Source organism: Quercus robur, chromosome 4 (assembly GCF_932294415.1).
Source record: "Quercus robur chromosome 4, dhQueRobu3.1, whole genome shotgun sequence".
NCBI classification, from domain to species: domain Eukaryota; kingdom Viridiplantae; phylum Streptophyta; class Magnoliopsida; order Fagales; family Fagaceae; genus Quercus; species Quercus robur.
Window position 1 is genome coordinate 56,655,311 of NC_065537.1, and position 20,151 is coordinate 56,675,461.

The 20,151-nt window shown below is 35.8% G+C and overlaps 1 protein-coding gene across 6 annotated transcripts in view; it reads right to left on the reverse strand.

The window, feature by feature from the left end:
• Positions 1-677: 677 nt before the first annotated feature.
• Positions 678-20,151, reverse strand: part of LOC126723058 (uncharacterized) — a 35,294-nt gene continuing 15,820 nt past the window's right edge. For 3 of the 6 annotated variants that reach the window (XM_050426292.1, XM_050426290.1, XM_050426287.1), the window contains exons 18-51: positions 17,217-17,362; positions 16,788-16,896; positions 16,556-16,702; positions 16,415-16,462; positions 16,206-16,334; positions 15,874-16,113; positions 15,327-15,467; positions 15,156-15,241; positions 14,978-15,083; positions 13,931-14,026; positions 13,656-13,808; positions 9,921-10,103; positions 9,601-9,821; positions 9,350-9,485; positions 9,140-9,265; positions 8,800-8,844; positions 8,540-8,617; positions 8,212-8,328; positions 7,719-7,845; positions 7,542-7,642; positions 7,325-7,462; positions 7,151-7,234; positions 4,664-4,810; positions 4,459-4,587; positions 4,301-4,330; positions 4,050-4,196; positions 3,916-3,977; positions 3,152-3,305; positions 2,869-3,060; positions 2,684-2,788; positions 2,318-2,449; positions 1,724-1,933; positions 1,123-1,224; positions 678-1,022 (exon numbers count right to left, since the gene is read on the reverse strand). In XM_050426292.1, the coding sequence (XP_050282249.1) occupies positions 873-1,022; positions 1,123-1,224; positions 1,724-1,933; positions 2,318-2,449; positions 2,684-2,788; positions 2,869-3,060; positions 3,152-3,305; positions 3,916-3,977; positions 4,050-4,196; positions 4,301-4,330; positions 4,459-4,587; positions 4,664-4,810; positions 7,151-7,234; positions 7,325-7,462; positions 7,542-7,642; positions 7,719-7,845; positions 8,212-8,328; positions 8,540-8,617; positions 8,800-8,844; positions 9,140-9,265; positions 9,350-9,485; positions 9,601-9,821; positions 9,921-10,103; positions 13,656-13,808; positions 13,931-14,026; positions 14,978-15,083; positions 15,156-15,241; positions 15,327-15,467; positions 15,874-16,113; positions 16,206-16,334; positions 16,415-16,462; positions 16,556-16,702; positions 16,788-16,896; positions 17,217-17,362 (4,317 nt within the window). In that variant the 3' untranslated portion in view covers positions 678-872. The remainder of the gene's footprint in view (positions 1,023-1,122; positions 1,225-1,723; positions 1,934-2,317; positions 2,450-2,683; positions 2,789-2,868; positions 3,061-3,151; positions 3,306-3,915; positions 3,978-4,049; positions 4,197-4,300; positions 4,331-4,458; positions 4,588-4,663; positions 4,811-7,150; positions 7,235-7,324; positions 7,463-7,541; positions 7,643-7,718; positions 7,846-8,211; positions 8,329-8,539; positions 8,618-8,799; positions 8,845-9,139; positions 9,266-9,349; positions 9,486-9,600; positions 9,822-9,920; positions 10,104-13,655; positions 13,809-13,930; positions 14,027-14,977; positions 15,084-15,155; positions 15,242-15,326; positions 15,468-15,873; positions 16,114-16,205; positions 16,335-16,414; positions 16,463-16,555; positions 16,703-16,787; positions 16,897-17,216; positions 17,363-20,151) is intronic. The other 3 variants (XM_050426291.1, XM_050426288.1, XM_050426289.1) reach the window with 2 other exon arrangements.

Sequence of the window (20,151 nt, forward strand, 5' to 3'; positions counted from 1 at the left end):
GATCTGCGGAGTACAAAACCAGTAATCCACGGCACCATTTGGATTCTGGATCTGCAGAGTGCAAAGCAGAGGAAAAGTCACAATCTTTTTTATTAAAAATCTCATCTTTGTGTTATTCTTTTCTGGCAGAACAAACTGGAAAGAAAACGTGCCCAGGCATTGAAGAAGACGGAAAAGAAAATAAGCAGAGCCAAGGAAGTGGCAAACAAGAAGACGGCAAAGGCAAGACGATCTACAATTGAGGAGATGACAGCAGTTTCAAAATTTTCTGACAAGATCCAAGCCTCCAAAAGTTTACTATTGCTCAAGCTTAGGAAGCTATGTTAGTTCACAATCAATACATCTAGAAATTGTATGACAATTACACTTAAAACTTTCGCTCCAACGGTTGATTCTAGTAGCATTAGCCGCATCCAATAACATCAAACACTCCATTCACACTGATTAATTTGGCTCTAGTTTTGTCACATCATTATAGTGTGAATACCATCCTCCCAACTTTTGCTTCGAAGACAACAATCATTTACCTTTGTTGGTTATTTTGCCAGGCAGTGGATATTGTTTAGTATCATTATCTTACCTTCCCTTGAGAGTTAAACAGACAAGTTCTTCCACGTACCAATTACATCTCAAGTATTTCAGGCAATATCTAAAAGCTCGACATTTTGCCAGTGAAATAAAAGTCAATAACAAAATCTCTTCATTAAATACAATTCTAAGAATCCTGAACACTATACAATGTACCTAGTTGTTTTAACTGGATATATTTACATAACAATTCTCTGACAAGCCCCTATGTACACGAGGTCTCTCCTATTTTTCAATAAAAAATTATTACATATCAAAAAAATTGACAAGCATGCTGGGGAGAATCAATGGGCAGCGTCAGATACCCAGCTAGAAACCATACTCTCATCCACAGATTTTGGACCCCCACAGGATCTTGAGACTGATTCAAATAGTTTTTCAATCTCTGGGGCACATCTTATAAAAGCTCGGTTCCAAAAGTTGTATCTTTGATTCTGAAAAAATAAAAATAAAAATTGACCAACTCAGAATAAAATTTGATATTCAAGATGGAATGCATACAGAGAAACTTAAAAAAAAAAAAAAGATCGTAACCTTAATTAATTCGATGAAATTAATCAGAAGGCCCCATGGATGAGGTCGATTAACAATCAGGCGTTCTAACAATACTCTTGTAATTTGCTCCTGGATTATTTCCTGCCCAGGGAAAAGGAAATCAGCAATCAAGTTAAGCAGCAGAATAATCCATGTTATCATTATAAAAATCATAGATCATCATATACTAAAACCAGTTGAAGGATAAACCTAGTAATTTACAGACTATTTCTTTTAAATCTGAAAAACCCAGGATCTAACAATAGAATAACCTCACCATGATAACCTATAAATAAAATGTCAATGACAAGGCATTTATACAAATGTCATCAACTAGTTATAACCCCACCATGATAGACTATAAACAAAATGTTACAGTCAAACTTTGTGGAAATGTTGTCAGTTAGTTTACATGTTACTATGTTACAGCTCTGATAACAGGAGTAACAATACTATCTGAGACTCAATTGCAATAAAAAGAAAAAAAAAAAGGTGTTCCTATTGCCTCTCAACCAAGCTGTACGTAGAGACTGCCAACTTCAACATCAATTAAAATATACACATTAAAATGCACCAACATTGACAACAGAACATTTTGTACCTGGTTTGATTCGGCAAACAAGTAAAGAAGGATGAAAGAGAAGTAATGTGTATGGGTGTTTGGATAGCGCAATTGGTTAGCAACTGCATTGAGAAAGAGGTAGCGCCCTTCAGTATCTAAGTCCCCTATTAGAGTCTGGAAGATGTCCAAGGCAGCACCAACCAAGAACAAAGCCAATGGGACAGTTTTTGGCTGCAGCTGCTGGATGGCCTGTACAAAATAACACGAAGATAAGCATCTTACAAAAACTTTTTTAAAGCAGAGCACAGAGAAAGAGAACCTCACAGCATCCTATTTTAATTTCAAATTGATCTCAAGCCCAAACATATGCCAAAAATACAGTTGCATTTACAGAAGAAAATATGGTTGAGTTTTTTTCAAGAAGTTTCAAAAACAAATGCAAGTGACATAAAGCAAAGATAATGGTGACTAATGAATTGATAACTGACCTATCAACATTAACAGGTTAAGAATGGAAAAAGTAAAAATCACTTTATGCATGTAAAGAAACTGGGGAAGTCAATCTACCAACAAAAATGGTGGTCCTCAAGATTTTGAGAAATAGACAAATATAAGTAAGAAAAAAATGAGTACCTGCATTCCAACATAGAGCACGAGGGAGTTGATTAAGGGTACATTGTAACGGGTACCAGCGGAGGCAGCCTCACTTGGTGGAAGGAGGAGCTTCTGCTTGAGTTCAGTCAGAAAGGACCCAGGTTGCCTAGTCTGTAGAACATTTGAAAAACAAAACAAAGATAAAAAATATATATATTAAAAATAAAAATAAAAAAACAAAAACAAAAAACATAAAAGGATCACAAGAATGTAACACTAGAGAATTAACTCCAAATTAGTAATTAAAGTAAGCCATGTCTGCTTCAAGTGAAACATTGTTTCTCCGTGACTTTTTTTTTCCTGGTATTGTAAGGCCAAAACAAAAAATAGCGGAGAGCCAAATACCTTGAGATACTCATCTACATCAGCCTTCATCTGCTTTGCTTTAAGAGCTGCATCAACCTCAGAGAGAATGCGAGGGGATTGACTGCTTTCTGGAAGTAAATCAATCTGCAAATGGAAGAAAACCAATTCCCTTTAGGATTAGTCTCTTAATCAAACAGTTTACAATACAAGATCTATTGAGATACCTTCAAATTGGGAGTTGATGGATCAGGCAGCCTCATATTACGAGGAAATGCACTAAGGATAATGTTTCGCATTTGTATGCAGCTTGGAGGAATCACATCACAGAAGGTAAAATGGTAATCACACAGGAACTCAGGGAAATCATGAAGCAGCACTAACAGTACCCTAAGTGTGCCTTTATATAGAAAATGAACCTGTGCATATTGAAGAAAACAGAAACAAAAAATAATTATTATATGTAGGTCATAGTTGCATGAACACCGAAACCAAGAGAAAGAGGCAAACCGGCATTCCAAGTTCAGCACTCCTCAAAAAGGGCTCCATGAATTGGAACAAATCTACCAGCAAGCGCTGGATAAAGGGCCAACCCTTCTGACCGTTTGCAGTGAGCATTTTTGGCATGAAACTCCGGTGACTCACCAACTCAAGCCAGGCAAAGCTGGAGAACCACTTCAACCAAATTAGTGATGCAGTGTAAAATTGAAGCAATATTAGATTTATTTACACATCAAGATTTCCCATATCCAATACATGCATGCCAAAACCATGATCAATAGAAACCACATAAAGCATAATGAAACCTCAAATAAATCTATTCCAGTACAAATCATCCGGTTCCTAGACTAAATCTTAAGACATTTTCCAATTCAATGGTTCTCTCAACTCTCAAGCCATCCTGGTGAAAACTGCCCTGCATTTTTTCCAACTAGAAAGCTTATTAGAGCAAAGAGGAAATCAACTGAACATAACTTGTCTGATTGACAAGCTTAAATAATAATATCCTATGCAAGATTTTTCTTTTTAAATTATTCTATTCAAGATGTTTTAATCTACTAACTCTTACAATTAAACAGTTCTTTCTCACAGATTAGCAAAGAAATTATTAGTGAGCTCTCAAGAAACAACCAACAAGTCAGCATAACAACTAAAAGAAAACACCATTCACAACCATCCAAATTGATATTTATTACAGTATCAAAGCTCACATGCTCATAATGTTTACTTTAAAAAATCCTACGATTGACTGTTATTTTGTTAAAAATGTGAACCTGAATGAGGGAACTTTGAGGGGCTGCAAAGCATGAAATGCATTTGCAAACGTTGCCAAAACCTGCAACATACAACACCAACATTAGTGTGAATCATAGAGAACAATGCAAAAGCAAATGATAACAATCCACACCTGAAAGTTTGCACCATCAACAATAGGTTCCAGGGATCCCAGGTCCAGCAGCCAGTTAATGAACAGTCTAAAATATGGTCTCGGATTAAAAGAAGCTTTCTTTTCCTCTGCATCTTTCTGGATGAATCTTACTGTCACTGCCAGAATCTGTCAAATACCATTTATACCATACAGACCATCATTTTAGTATTTACATTTTTGTACCGCCAGAAATTTTACTATTTAAATTTTTGTATGGATTTTGGACTAACCTTAGACAAAAGAAAGACTTTATTTGATCCCTGCTCCATAAGTAATCAAATTAATAAAATATTATTCATCAAATTATAAAATATTAAAAATCAATCAAAACATTAGATTCCAAAAATGAAAATACCATATGGTATATTTAGAATTCATAAACACCTACCTTCAGGATTGAAAAGACAAGTTTTGCGTAGATATCAACTGCAAGGAAGGACAGGTTCTGCACTTGAGACGATTGCAATGTTCCTGAATTTATCACCTCAGAGGACAGGCAATGTGCGACAGAAAGCTCCTGATATGAGAAAAAGGCATTAAGTATGAATATCTGAATATCAGGTTAAAAGATAGCTTTAAGGAGAAAAACTTACTGTCAGGAGGCGGAAAAAGCGATCTGTCATATCATCCCCCTTCAGCAGTCCACTCTGATGCAACTGTGAGATGTAATTGGTAAAGGCTGCATCATTTGCACCAGGTAGTTCACATATCCGGTACCAATCCGCAAACAGCATAGAGACCTACAGCATAATAACACACCAGTATAAATGCTATGATAAAATCAAAAACGCATATAATACGGTATGTTTCTCTTTTTATTTTTTACATTTTTCTATTCAGTGTCACCTACATTTTAAACTCCAAAATACAATTATAAGTATCAATATCCAATCAAAATAAATCAAACCTAACAGGCAACAGAAGAATATCATATGCCTACCCTTTTTTTTGTTTTTTTTTTTTTTTTGGCCGGGGGGGGAGGGGGGGGGGGGGGGGGGGGTGGTTACTTCCTGTTTTATGAAGCATGAACACAAGACACCAACAGAGCTCAGTATACCACTATGTAAATTAGATGAGACAAAGAATCTAAACAAAGACAGCATACAGCATATAAGGAAGAGGTAATTGGTATTATGGAGTGGAAGAATACTTGGAAAACTCCTGCCCCTTTGCTTGGTGTGTGGCTCTAGACTAGAGATGATTTTGACAGGATAATCTAACGAAGAGGGGGATTGCGGGATTTTTATTATGAAATTGTACAATTGTACCTACTCGCAAGACTACCCACATGTGAAGTTAATAATGGGAAATCCAAGATACTTGACCAGATTGAAAGTGGCATTGATATTCAATTTAAGAACAAATGAGATCTCTCATGTCTTCCCTCTTGTTGATCTGCACTCTGACTAGATGGCAGAGTGTTGATTTGAACATTCTCATTATTGTTTTCTCATGGAATTTTTCTAGAGCCTTCCTAGGATTAGAAATAAGATCTAATCATATGAAAGGCTTAATTCACGACCTTCCCTGAGGTCATAGAACTCCTAGAATTTTTTATTTATTTATTTTTAAAATAGGAAAATTGAGAAGAAGAGGCTTTTTGACCAAGGAAGTCAATACAAGAGCAAATCATGCAATGATGTAATTTCTTAATCAATTTAAGATTTTATTAAATTATTTTAGTTTATCTTACAAATAGGTAGATTCTCGTGCATAGCACTAGTTAGCGACTAGTTATTTTAAATGTTTCTGGAACTACCGTGAGCTTTTACTAGACCAACGTCAATAACGAACCTAAGAGCCTTGGTTAGGACATTAAATTAAAAAATCCCTGTTTGTAATTGTATGCAATTAGTAAAATCCTAGGTTTTTATTTTTTATTTTTTTTACTAGGTAGCTATTAAATGATTTAAATCCATATCAACGAGGCTAGTCAAACCAATAACGCGATGAACTAATATCTAAGTTGGTTGGATTGTTTAATTGGACCATTTTATGTAATTGAAACAGTGAATTCCAACAATTGTTTTCGCAAATATTGCAACACTAACGGTTGTTATCCCTCAGTAGTTTTTGTAATTTTAAAAACTCTCCCTCAGTGGAGCTCTCTCTCTCGTCTAAAAGCGAGTTTCCTCCCTCCCTTGATCTGATCTAAGGGTATTTCACTCTACTGACATGCTTGGTGTGTGCTTTATTTGTAAAACACAGTGGATATGATGTCAATCATTTACTCCTACATTGTGAGGTGGCTTGGGATTTGTGAGATATGATATTTTGTTTATTTGGAGTTTCTTGAGTGATGCTGTTTTCAGTTCAATATCTTTAAATGAGTTGGGCAGGGCAGTATGGGAGGAGAGGTAGTGGAGGAATTTGGGTTGTGGTTCTGTTGTGTCTTATGTGGTATGTATCAAGAGAATGGAATGCAATTAGTTTTGGGGGCTGAAGATTAGTTTGTTGAAGTTGAAAATTGAAATACTTTTGTGGTGCGTTTGGATAGCAGGATTTCGACATGTATATTTGGATTTGGGTGATTAAAATCCAAATACTTAGTTTGGATAATTTAAATATGTCAAGGATTTGAATTTGGCCAAATCCACCAAGTATTTTAAACCTTGAAATCCTTGGATTTAAAATAACATCCAACCCCTTGAAAGTTAAAATCAAATCCATTGGTTTAAAATCCAAATCTAAATCCAAATTCAAATATCCAAATGCAACCTCGAAGTCTTTATATGAGGACTTTGTCCCCATTGCCTTTTTTTCAAATGAGGAGCTCCAAAAATTTTATGGACTCCATGAATTTTAGCTAATGTCATTGTGTTTTTTTCTTTGTTTGTATTCCCTTTTTATATTTTTGTGCTTCCGTTGTATTCATTCTGTACTTGGGTAGTACCCCTTGGTTTTTTACAATTGAAAGTGCTTACTTATCAAAAGAAGAAAGTATTGTGTCAAGGTAATGTCCAATGCACCCAATATATTCTTCTTAATTTTCATTTAAATCAGCAATTCTGGTCAAATGCATGTAATCTACACAATCTTCTACCAGATCTTTAAAACCTAGGAATTGAACATCAAGGTACCTGCTCACGAAAACCAGCCGGATCTGGTTCAACAGACTCTGCATTATTATAGTCTTCTCTGCTTGCTGTAGAGTACCCAGGAGCCTATTTCAGTAGAAAGAAAATACTTCAGGATCAGGAAATAAACAAAATTATAACTGAAAGTAACTGTTGGACTATCACATCTCCAGTGACCTTTTTGTCTTTTAATTGTCTCGCCTTATCCTCCTTTCCGACATTTACACTAGATAGAGCAGCCACACTACCAGCAGGATTCTTCACGATCTCAACCAGCTGTTGTAATGACTCTGGAGATCCAGGCTTTTGAGCAACCTGCAAATTAGAATTGGTAAGAAACTGTGCGAAACGTCATGATGAAAGACAGTGTTACACAAAATGAATGAAGATAAACCTTTGCCAAAGCGTCAACAAGATTGTGAAGTTCAGAAATAACTTTAGATTCTTCAACGACTAAAGTTTGTAAAAGGGAAATTGCAAACTCGGTTGCAGTTTCTGCACATTCATGCAATTGGTCAGTCAACTATAGCACCCAGTACAGATTATGTAAAATGAAGTTCCTTATACATACTATTCCTGCCCCCATCAATAAGTTTTGCCATGTGAACATTGTACTCTGCAAGGTTTAACAATTCACTGCGAATAAGGCCAATAGTTATATCTTTGTTGAACTTCCGCTCCTCATCTGAGTAAATAACCTGTAACAAAAATGTACACTCATATTATGATAAAGAAATGGAACACATTACTATATATCCAAAGATCTCCCTCTAACAACTACCAGAAGGTGATATAACTTTTTTTTTGCAAGCATGGAAGCAAAAGTATCATAATACCATAGAGATTAGATATGAGGTAGAAAAGTTCACACAGATTCCCCAACCACATATCACAGGGATCAGCATAGACTAAGGTAAATTCATTAGGGAGGGAATCAAGTTTATCAAAAATTAATATATAACTTAAGGTATACCAAATGTAGTAACATATAGCCAAGGCGAACCAGACTTTCCCTAACATGTCATGCATCTTAAGAAATGGGAAAAAGGTTCAATATAGCATACCCAGCTACTGAGCTCCTTAACAACAAGCTTACAAACATCACGAATTGCAGTCAGAATTGCCAGATGAGCACCAATATGGATATTGTTTGACCCATTCTCATATAAACCTTTAAAAACCTGTAACATCATTTAGAATGAAAATCAAATCAATGAATAATTTGGGAAAAACATTTCAAGAGATAAGGTCCTTTTCAGACCTATTCAAATCAGTTAATTGGACACCAACAAAAAATTGTGGAGCAACCGAGATAGCTCAAGCAATAACACATAAAATGCGTGTGTGTGTGTGTGTGTGTCCCAAAATGTTCTCTTATAAAAGATAGCAAACCTTTTGTGCAACAGCCAAGGCAGCTTCATCTCGACTTATGCATCTGAGTATAATTTCAGGAACCTCAGCAATGACTACCTGAACACAAATATATCCCAAAAGACACATTTTAGCGTAAACATATGTGCAATAAAATTAAATTAAGGTTTCACAAACAAGTTGGCAAAATAGAATAAGGCAGAAGAAATACCAGAACAAAGGTGCCTCAGATAATATATAGCATAGTGGTAGTGCCAAGATGAAGGAAAGAAAAACAATACCTGAACTTCTGCGTCTTTACCATCATTATTTAGCAAAGCTTCCAACTGAAACCATCACAAATAGGGAGTCAATAAAAAATTGTAGGTACTTCTTAAGCCATAATAGCAAAACTGAAAGAAACCAATAAGAAAAAAATAAAACATGAAATTACTAGCCCAGAGAATAATGGTAACCATGCAACAATCTAAAGTAGGTCACCAGCTCTTTTTTTGACCGGAACATGAGCATAAGTTGCACAAAGGATGCTCAGATAATGAAGTACAATACAAGAAAAAAGGGGTGGGGGGGACACCAAAGACAAAAGAATAAAAAGTACAAACAACAAAGGTTATTTGCAACCTTCTGTGCCACAATTTGGTATTTATCCAATGCATCCCTAGTGGTGAGTGAAGGTTCTGATATGCCAGTTCCAAGGCGTTCTGTGGTAACCTGTGAAGGTAATGACTGTGAAGAAGCTCCAGACTCCTTGCAAAAAATTACAAGCACATATCAATAACAAAGGCTAATACCTCAACATAGAAACTCGTCAAGAAAATAAAAACCTCTTACTTTTGCAACATCAGAGGAATCGACTGAATGTAAGTCAGAGGCTGAGGTAGTTGGAGGAAACGAAGCAGTTGCAGAATCATTTTCAGAACTAATGTGGCTAGCACCATCAGCAACTCCAATGTGAAGTGAGGAAGCACTATATAATTTCAGAAAGAATTCCAATCATATTAGCAAACAAAAAATAAATAAAAACAATAAATTTAAATTTTTATAATAAAAAAAATCCAGTGAACATGATATAGATAAAACACCTAAGATGCAGAGCTGAATTAGATTCCGTTGACTCATCCTGTGGCCGAGAGACTGCTTCAAATCCTGTGCTACCAGGGCCAGATGAGTAGCCAGGATTTAATTGTCCAGATGCTGAGCCATACGCACCAGGCAAACCTGTACTGCCAGCAGTAGCAGGACCGGATGGCATAGCATGTGAACTCTGGGTAGATTGGTTTTGCCAGGGAAGCCGAACAAAGTCCTAAAAAGTGCAAGGGAATGCCCCCAAAAAAAAAAAAAACTGTAAGGACTATGTCTCTAAGCATCATATGAAACCTCATGCAAAAAGTCGCGTGCCTACCTCATAAACTCGTTGTTGAGAAAGGGATAGGTGACCAGGTTTAGGCCGGAGGGCCTCTGGTACAACACCCATAGAACCTTGTGTATACATGTTTGCATCAAAAAATGTGGGACCAACACCCTCTCTATGCTTCCTTCTCAAAGCAAGTTGTTGACCTATTTCCCCATCAATGGTTTGTATCGCCTACAATAATCAATGCACCACAGAAAAAACATAAATTGAAATTTTACATTGTTTAAAAAATAGAATAATCGAAATACAATCAGTTCATCATCCGTTGTCCAATCAAACAGAAAGCAAAGCCCTAAAAAATTAATGCTGAATTAATTTTGAAGACAGTAAGCACTGAAATTGCATTATGCAGCTCAAAAATAAGTAAAGCCGCATTGCTTCCAGCTATGGCACAATCTTGAGTTTTATTAATTGGGAAGCCACATGCCAACATCCAATGAAGATGGCTCTGACCCTCTTTGAAGATCAAAGAATATTTTTTCATCATGTCTAATCTAAAATTTCCTAGGAGTTTCTAAGACCTTTAAACAACTCTTTAAAAAAATAATAATAAAAAAAATAAAAACCAAGCCTTGGAGTGTAATCTTGGATTTTAACAATTTAACATAGGTCACTAGATTTATTTTGGACCTCCTATTCCTAGTATAAAAAGAACAGAAGCATCTTTCAGGATGTGCTTCATTGTATTTAAAGAAATCACACCTGTGATTATGAGATATTAAGCGTCTGAGAAGGTTAACCCATTGCCCCAAATGTCCTTATCACCATCCCCTTTTTATAGGAAAAAATAATTTTATTAAAGAAAGCCTAATAAAGGTAAATGGACATAAAGAAGCCTAAAGAATTATGTACAGAAAGGCAATGAATATATAAACATCACAATGGAATTTCAATTCATAAAGCCCCATGCACGATACCAATCAGATAAGGAGCTAGTGAAAGTCACTAACAATTGAATCCCTATTCTTTCCTCATCTTAAAATAAACACCAATTGCATTCCCTTCATATAGTCTACATCAAACATAATAGAACAATGTTCCAAATATCCATCTTATGAATCACAATCCAAACAAAAGGTCAACAACCTTTTCTAATAATACCTATGAATCCCAAAGATCTAAAAACAAAGCTCCACAAATCTAATGCAGCTGTGCAATGTAGCAAAAAAAGTCTTCCCACTACATTGGCACATGAAACACCAGCCTACTAGCGTATAGCCCTCTGAACGAAGTTCTTACATGTGAGTGCTTTCCCCCCTGCCACTGCCAAAAAAGAGACCCTCTATGGGGGCCTTAACACCTGAACTTCCTTTCCAAAGGAAGAGCACAGTATTTGAGCCCCTTAGAGAGGCATAGAAAGAGCAAACATTGAATTCCCCATTCCTTTTCAACCTCCACCTCATTCGATCAAACCCTCTCTAAGAGGGATATCAAAATCAAGAAGATGGAGAAATGAAGCCACCAAACTGAACACCCAATCATCAAAGTCGCAGAGGAATGTTACATCGCCCCTCCTCTCCCCTGAAATCTATCTCACCAAGAAAGACTCCATTGAAACTTCTCTATCTATGGAACAATCATACACAACAGGAAAAGCCACCCTCCTCAAAGGCTGATCTCCACACCAACGGTCATACCAGAACTGGATCCAACTACCAATGCCTGTGTCAACTTGAGTGTACTCTTAACAATCTATCCCATCCCATCACATCCTATTTTAATGCTCTTCCACACCACATCTATGAGTGCCTTGAAAAGGTTTCATACTGCATAAGCGTGTTTCCTCCACCCTAAATGAGATTCCCAGTTAAGTTTAGAAGTGTGCTTGACTGACATGGGTGTATGTTGTTGGTTGACAAACCTTTAGAATAAGATCTTGCGTAAACAAAATGTCAAGTGAGTTAAGGAGATATACTCTAATACTTATTTACAAAAACAAGGGAGATATTCAAAATTTTACAAGTTAACATGGAATGTATCTTATGAGTCACACTATCAAACTTTGGGAGGGAACAATTGAATATAGGTTAAGACTTGAAACAACAATATTAAAGAATCAAATTGATTTTATGCCAAAGAGATCTATCATGGAAGTTATTTTCTTACTTAGACGCCTAATGGAAAAATATAGATAAATTTGGACAAAATTGTAACTACTGTAAGAGGTTATATGGAGGGACCTAGAAAAGAAATGAGTTCCTCTAAAATCTATTAAGTTTATTATGGATATGTATGACAAAATTGTAACTACTGTAAGAACAAGTGGAGGTGTGACAATTGTGTTTCCTATCACAGTAGGTTTGTATCAAGAATCAACATTAAGTCCATATCTCATTGCACTAGAGATGGATGAGATCACCAGATGAACTCAAAATGAAATTACTTGGTGTATGCTCTTTATAGATGATATAGTTTTGGAGTATGAAACTAGGTGTGGAGTTGATGTTAAGCTACAAATTTGGAAAGATGTTTTAGAGTCCAAAGGCTTTGGGCCAACTACGATTAAAACAAAATACGTGGAAGGTAAATTAAGTAATAGAAACAAAAGTGAAGAGGTTGCAAGACTTGATGGTCAAGAGATACCAAAATGTAAGAGCTCTTGATATCTTGTATCAATAATTCACAAGGCTAGAGAGATTGAAGAAAATGTGAATCATAGCGTAAAAACACAGTGAATGAAGTAGGGGAATGCATCGAGCCTATTGCATATCGTAGATTATCTATCATGTACAAGGAAAACTTTTACAAAACTACTATAACACCAACTATACTCTAAGGTACTGAAGGTTGAGTTGTTAAGAGGCAACATGTTGATAAAAATCAGTGTAGCTAAGAGAATGTTAAGATAGATAAATGAAATACAAGAAAAGATAAGATTTGAAATGATGAAATTTGCTTAAATATAGGAGTGGCCCTATTTATGAAAATAAGGAGGGCTGCTTGAGATGGTTTGGTCATATGCAAGAAGAGCGATTAATGCACCAAAAAGGAAGAGTGAACTGATCCAAGTCGAGGGAATCAAAAAAAGTATAGGAAGACCTAGAATAACATTAGTAAAAAACTGTCTCAATTAAGAAGGTAAAAGAGAGAACTAATTCTGATAGAATAGAATTGAGAAAAAAATACAAGTGGCTGACCCTATTTAGTCTGTTCAAGATCCATAGCCAACCCCTAAATTTTGCATAAGACTTGGCTGCTGTTGTAATATGCAACTAGAGACAAGCTTTCAGATGCACAAGGTCTTGGATTAACTTCAAAACATTTGAGGAAAAAAAAAAAAACTCCAGCATGCATATGTAATGCATAGGTGATAATTAAACATGCAAAAATCCTAAGTCAACTTTAACTTCACCAATTATTCCAAACCTTGGGCATAATTTTTTAAAGGTCCCATCTCCTTTTCCTTAATTGTTTTGTCCAATTATATAAGACATGGCCAAATATTTTCAAGGCCATACCAACAAGTTATTGTCTTAATCCCAGACACATTCATCCAAGGGAAACTTCCATAACAACTTATGTTCCAAATTCTATTTACGTCTTTTAGTTGACAAACACAACACAAAAATTGAGACGCTTCCTATATTGCCACCAAGTATAAAACACCCAGTGTAGAAAAAGTCAGGAAAATGCTTTAATAGATGATGATGAACCTTCTATATGCCATAAACTAAAATACACACACCACACACAAGCATAAAATGCACAATCATCAGAGCTAACCTTGTCTGTGGCAGCCTGTTCAATAAGTGCACAGCCAAGATCAAGGTTGTCATTGGTAACAAGCTGTACAGCTTGTTCCATAATTTCATTTGCAATACCCCTATTCTGAAGCGAACTCCTCAGTTGACTTGATAATGCAACCCGTAAGGGTTCCTAGCAGAAGCCACCAACCAAAGTTAACACCAGAAAATAAAAGCAGACATTTTAAAAGATTTTATAACAATCCAAAACCAAAAAGGATAAAGAAATTGTGAAAGTATAGTGATAGATATTACCTTGCATGTTACATGAGCTAGACTTCCAGCCAGACTCGCAACCATCAAGTGTGCTGCATTGAATATGCGTGTCTCATCTGATTCCATGGCATAATCCTACCATCGTATTTGAATAAAGTAAGTAACAATTATATATAACAACAGCAACTAGAGAGATATTGTGACATGGGCTTCAGCAATCCCAACTAAACATGGGGAAATGTAGGGATAGTTCTGTTGTTCAAACATTGCTAAAGAAAGAGGTTTATGCAAGTCTTTTATTCAATTCAAAACAAAACATTTCCCCCCACAACCGTCAAAGCTTGACCTCATAAAACCACTTGAATCACAACAGGGATATATATAAACTATAGACGTCTAACTTTGGTATAAATGAACTTCAAGGCTGATTTAGGAGTTGGTCACATGGTGCTTTTTTTTAAGTGGAAGCTTTGGAGATGCAACTGAAAACATATTGCCTTAGATTATTACTTGGACGGTCTTATTGGGTCTCAGTTAAAGTAATTCCATTGTAGTGTTCATAGAATCTCTTTCACTTGCTATATATAAAACACAACTTTAGTACAATTAAAAATAAAAATGGGAAAAGTTAAATATATTGAACCAGTTACCCATAAGTAAACTGAGATTATAGATGGCAGTGCCTGTAGCTTGAATACATGAAAATCGAACTGGAAAAATGTTCCTAAATGAGAGTGCCTACTAAGAAAACGGGATCATACTACAACAAGATAAGGAAGTGCATGCAAAGATAAAAAAAGATGAGCACAGTTGAAACACATGAACTAGAATGGGTAAGTGCAAAAAAAGATATGACTTGATCGCACTGAAGAAGGAAGCTCTGCATGGAAAACCAAGTAATGCATGGTTTATATGGAGAGATTATTTTCAAGTTCAGGGTAGATCAAGAAGGAGATGAACATAGGACATGGCTGTTAGAAAAAAGAATAGATTGAAGGGAGTTTACAGCACTGCGTAAAGCCAAAGAACAAAAGGATTACATAATTAGTACCAAAAAAAAGGTTTCATTAAGCCGCATTGACAAACCTTTAAAACAAGTTCCTTTGTTGTTTGAGTAGCTATAGATACACTGCGCTGAACAATACCAGATACTATCTCCTTAATAGCTCTATCCATCGCCATCGGAACCATGCTGTAATGTATGAGAGCAATGAGTATTCAGCAATGTACTTAAAAAGCAGTAAAAGAATTTTCAGCTTCAAACCTCTGAAAATGCAGGTGTAAGCCCGAACCACTGAGCTTCTGGTTGATAATAACATGATTTCCAATGTTGGGTATTTGTGCCGGAATCTGCAAACAGCAGAAGAACCAGATCATTAGTGTGTGCTACTAAAATATGATCAATTCCTACTAAACTGAAGGAAGAAAACACAACCACCTGACTAATGGAAAAAGGTGACTGGGATGGAGTGGCTTGTAAGAGTCCCTGAGCAGAAGGGAGCTGATCAGCCAATCCCAAAGCTGATAGCTTTTCATCCTCCATCAACGTACCGGTAGGTAGATGAAGAGAAGCATACTGAACAAGCCAAATTAGTTAGAACTTCAGAATATAGAAACAGGGCAAACAAAGATGAGATACACAAGAAAAAGGGGGTCAATCAACATCTTCGTATCTTTTGACAAGTAGATAAAAAACACCTTAAGAATAGTGGTTGTATAGTAAATCATTGGTCCATGTCATTTCTTTCAAGATCAAGCAATTAATTTTGATGATTCATATTTTTTTTGGCAATAAAATAAATAAGTGTGCCTAGCTGCATGTGCTTATTCAAAAAGAAGCCAAAATAACATGCCTAAAGCGCACTTCATTAAATAAGCTTTTTTGTTTTTTGCCAAGCAAAGCACTGAGGCCTTGGGGTTTCAAGCTTTAAGAGCACTTTTAACTACACTGACAGATGTTCAACATTTCTAACCAAACAAACCTGAGATAGTAAATGTGTGTGGCCACCAGAATTAGAAGGACTAGCAACCTCAAGTGGTAGCTCAACTTGATTCACTGGAGATACTATTCCTGATTTGATTTCAGAAACTAACTGTGGTTGGGATGCTCCAACATCTTTATTAGAAAAATCAGGATTCCCTTCAATTTCCCTTTTGCGATCTTTGAGAAGAGAAGTCGGTGTAACATCCTTCATATCAACACCTAGATTCTTGAATAGGACCTAAAATGACAAAAGGGTATAAGTAGCTAAGAGAGCCAAAGTTATATTAGGCATGCATCAACAATGAAACAATTGTATGTGACTATGTGTACCTCTATGTCAAACTTGAGGTTCATTTTTAAGTTAGGCATTGAATATATCTCAGCTAGTAACCCAAGAATGCCCATGGTCCAGGGATTGGGGGGTTGGTATGCAAGACTGCTTTGGCAGGGTTCCAGAACCTGCAGCAAAAAGTAGATGGTTAAGATCACAGCACCCAAGTTCAGAGCCTTTAAAATTGGCAATCGTCAGCATAACCTACCTTAGAAGTAAACGGAATTACTGCAATCATCAATCCCTTCTCATATGCCTGTCACCACCAACCCCAGAGGGGGGAAAAGTCAAAATTCAAATAATAACACAATAATAAAACTCAAGAAGAAGGAATATATCCCTTTATCACCTCTATAATCAAAGATTTAGGATCTATTTCACGAGCCCTTAAGACTTGATTCCTCCCAATTGTTAACTTCCCAAGCCAACTACCTAAGTTTTTCAGCAACGAACGCTCTTCCGAACTAGACTTTATAAGCTCTGATCCTAAAAGAACCTGAAAAAATAAAATAAAAGATGCCAATTTATTACAATGATCTCTACTTCTAAACACAAAAATAAAATAGTTATAAGACATAAACCTTGCAGTTCTCATAAGTGGCTTGAACAATCTCTTTATTCAAAGCCTTTGAATTGATCTTGTCGAGAAACTTCAAATACAAGTCATGAAAATTTGGCTCGATACTTGCTCTGCCAAAAATTAGGTATTATGTGATGTCATAAGAAAAGCATATGAAGATGACAACAAAGGCAGCTGCAAGGTATACCAACATGTGCGTGTGGCTGCGCACACATGCGTGCATGCACATGGGAGATCATAAAAATCCAGTTCAATGCATGTTCCATTGAAAGTTAGGGGGTATTGAGAAAGAACCAAACAAAGATAAAGACCAATACAACAAACTACACTATGGAGTAAAGAAAGTTACAAGTTCACGCAAATATGTTTCATAACATGTTCTTTTATAAATGCAAACAAAAATACAAGATTAAGTCGTAAAGCTTCTAACCTTTTCATAACCATATATTGTGCAAACCAGGGGTAGTACTGCTCTTTCAAAATTTCAGTTAATTCTTTTGCTTTAGCTTCGATATTAGTAACTGAAATGTTATTAATAATAAAAGATATTTTGTCTTGAATCTCTGATGCTGGAGCCTGTAAACAGAACATAGACACTTATAAGATAAAGAAATAGCATGACAACCCAAAAAGTATTAAGGTAACTTGTCCAATATGCAAATTCCATTGTTCCCGTGATTTTGATTGGGTTGATTGAAAGACAGTTATTCTCATACAATAATTTTGAAATAATATATACACCACAATGTTTTTATATTGGTAACTTTCACATGCACCAAGTGGACTCTTGAATCCACAACCTCACCCTTTATCCCATTATTATGGGAGGAAGTGCTATTTGATGTTATATAGAGTGCCCCAAACTAATGACTCTCAAACTCCCAATATCAATCTTTGGGACTCGGTACTGGCTCAGATTGGAATTCCCCTAAAACAGAACCAACTCACCCAGAGCAAACACAGGAAGTTGTAAAACATAGCTAACAATCCACATTAAGCACCCTGGAACCAAGTTCCAAATGTCCGAGTTATGCTTCCCAAGACAATGAAGGAGAAGGTGATTAACCGACTCCCCATCACAGCAACACATACAACACCTATTAGCCAAAGGCCGACCCTTAAGCATTAGATTATCCAAAGTGAGGATCCGACCATGTGCAGCAGTCCACAAAAAGAACGCCACGTGCTTAGGAACTTAGGAATCTTTGGTTTCCAAACACCCTTCCAAGGAAATATAGAGTTCGAAGCACCCTAGATCGCATGGTAGTAAGACCGAGTGTCAAACTTACCATTCCCTTTAAGCCGCCAGTAAAGAGTATCTCTCCTATTACCCCGAGGAATACGAGTTTGGATAAGCTGAAGGAGAGAATACGATGCAGCCAACTCTCTTTTTTTTCTTCTTTAAAGAACTTTATCATTTGAAAAAGGGAGTATTATTTTGAATTTAAATTGAGTAAGATAATTCAATAATAAAGTTTTTTCTAAAACTATAATAAAAAAAACTTAAATCGTAATTTATTGCATCACAATAACAAAAATTAAGTTCATAAGTAAAATCATTTTTTCCTAGAATAAAATACATAAGCATGAAAAATTTGCATTTCCTACTAAAGAACATAACCAAAAAATGTTTGAATAGGAAAAGAACCACTATTAGGACTGAACTCACTATAAAGGAACTAAAAAAATGTGAACAAGCATAGGATGGTCTAGGTGCTAGACCAATTAGTATTTGTCCTTAATTTGCAAAAACTTATTCACAAATATCCCTCCCATAGAAAGAAACTAAAATAAGTAGTTCCGTTCAGGTCAACAAGAGAACTCCACAATACTAAACTAAACATGAAATATCTGGAGTGCCAAAAATCACATGCATCATATCAAAATATAAGTTCATATCAGCCACCCAGCCCAACTTTGTACATGCAAAATTAACTTAATCTGATTGAAGAATATAGGGACTTGGTGAAATACATAAATATAAATTAGATGTTATGATAATGGACACAAAACAGAAATTACTTCATTGCTAAGATAAAGATATCAATACCAGATGACATAGAGACTCTGAACACAAAATTTTCATAGAACATAAAATGGTTTATAAAAAATAAATGTAGAAAACAAAAGTGCCATTGTGTATGTAATATCAAATGCTGAATAAGTCACAAATCAAGATCTTCAACTCTTCCTAACATGCATCCAAATTGCACCACGTGTCAACATCATAGATCACATACTAAAAATTGGGTCATACACACCATGCTTGGCTCATTTAGCTCAACATAACTATTACAAATCATATGACATGCTATCGTAATTTTGTCATGTGACACACTATAAATACATTAAAGTTATTAATATAGTTTTCTTTAAGTGAAACTCTATTGCCACTTTCAAGAAGTTCAAAAATATTACTCTTACTAAATTCTATTACCAAAATTTTGTAGAGTATTTTTTTTTTAAGTTTCATTATTCATTTTAAATTATTTTAATCATCTAATGTAGTTTTCTTTTTCAATAAAATTGTGCTTCCCTCCATGACTTTAAAAATATATATATATATATATATATATATTACTGTTCAATGGAGCTCCTGCGGGTTTTTTTGGTAGTTCTTGTGTATTCCCCAAGGGGATCCTTTGTCTCCACTTTTATTCCTATAGGTTATGGAAGTGTTGAGTAGACTGTTGAAGAGAACGGAAAATGGTGGTTTTCTTTGTGGTTTTCAAGCGGGGTCACATAGACAAGGGAGTGTGCATATCTCTCATCTTCTTTTTGCTGACGATATTATTTTGTTCTGTGATGCTTCTAGGGAATAGTTATTATACATTCAGATGGTGTTGATCTTCTTTGAAGCTATGACGGGACTAAAAGTTAATGTAGGTAAGAGTGAGATTGTTGCAAGGTGGGCATGCCTCTCGGGGCCCATTATAAGGATACGTCAACATGGAATCCTATTATAGAAAAGATGGAGAATAGGCTATCTGGTTGGAAAAGACTTTATTTGTCAACATGTGGTAGGCTTACTTTGTTAAAAAGTACTCTCTCAAGCCTTCCCACCTACTTTTTATCTTTGTTTACTATTACTATCCTTCAGGCTGTGGCTTGGGGAATTTCAAAGGGATTCAAAGGAATTTCCTTTGGGGGGCCTCAAAGGATGTTTTTAAATATCCTTTAATTGCTTGGGATAACGTCTATTTGCCAGTTAAGAGTGGTGATTTGGGGATCCGGGGGATTGGGTTGTTTAACAAGGCCTTGTTTGTTTGGGAAGTGGTTGTGGTGTTTTGGGAAAGAAAGTAACAGTCTATGGCGTCAGGTTATAGCAGCCAAATATGGTGAGGCGAGAAGAGGCTGGTGCACTA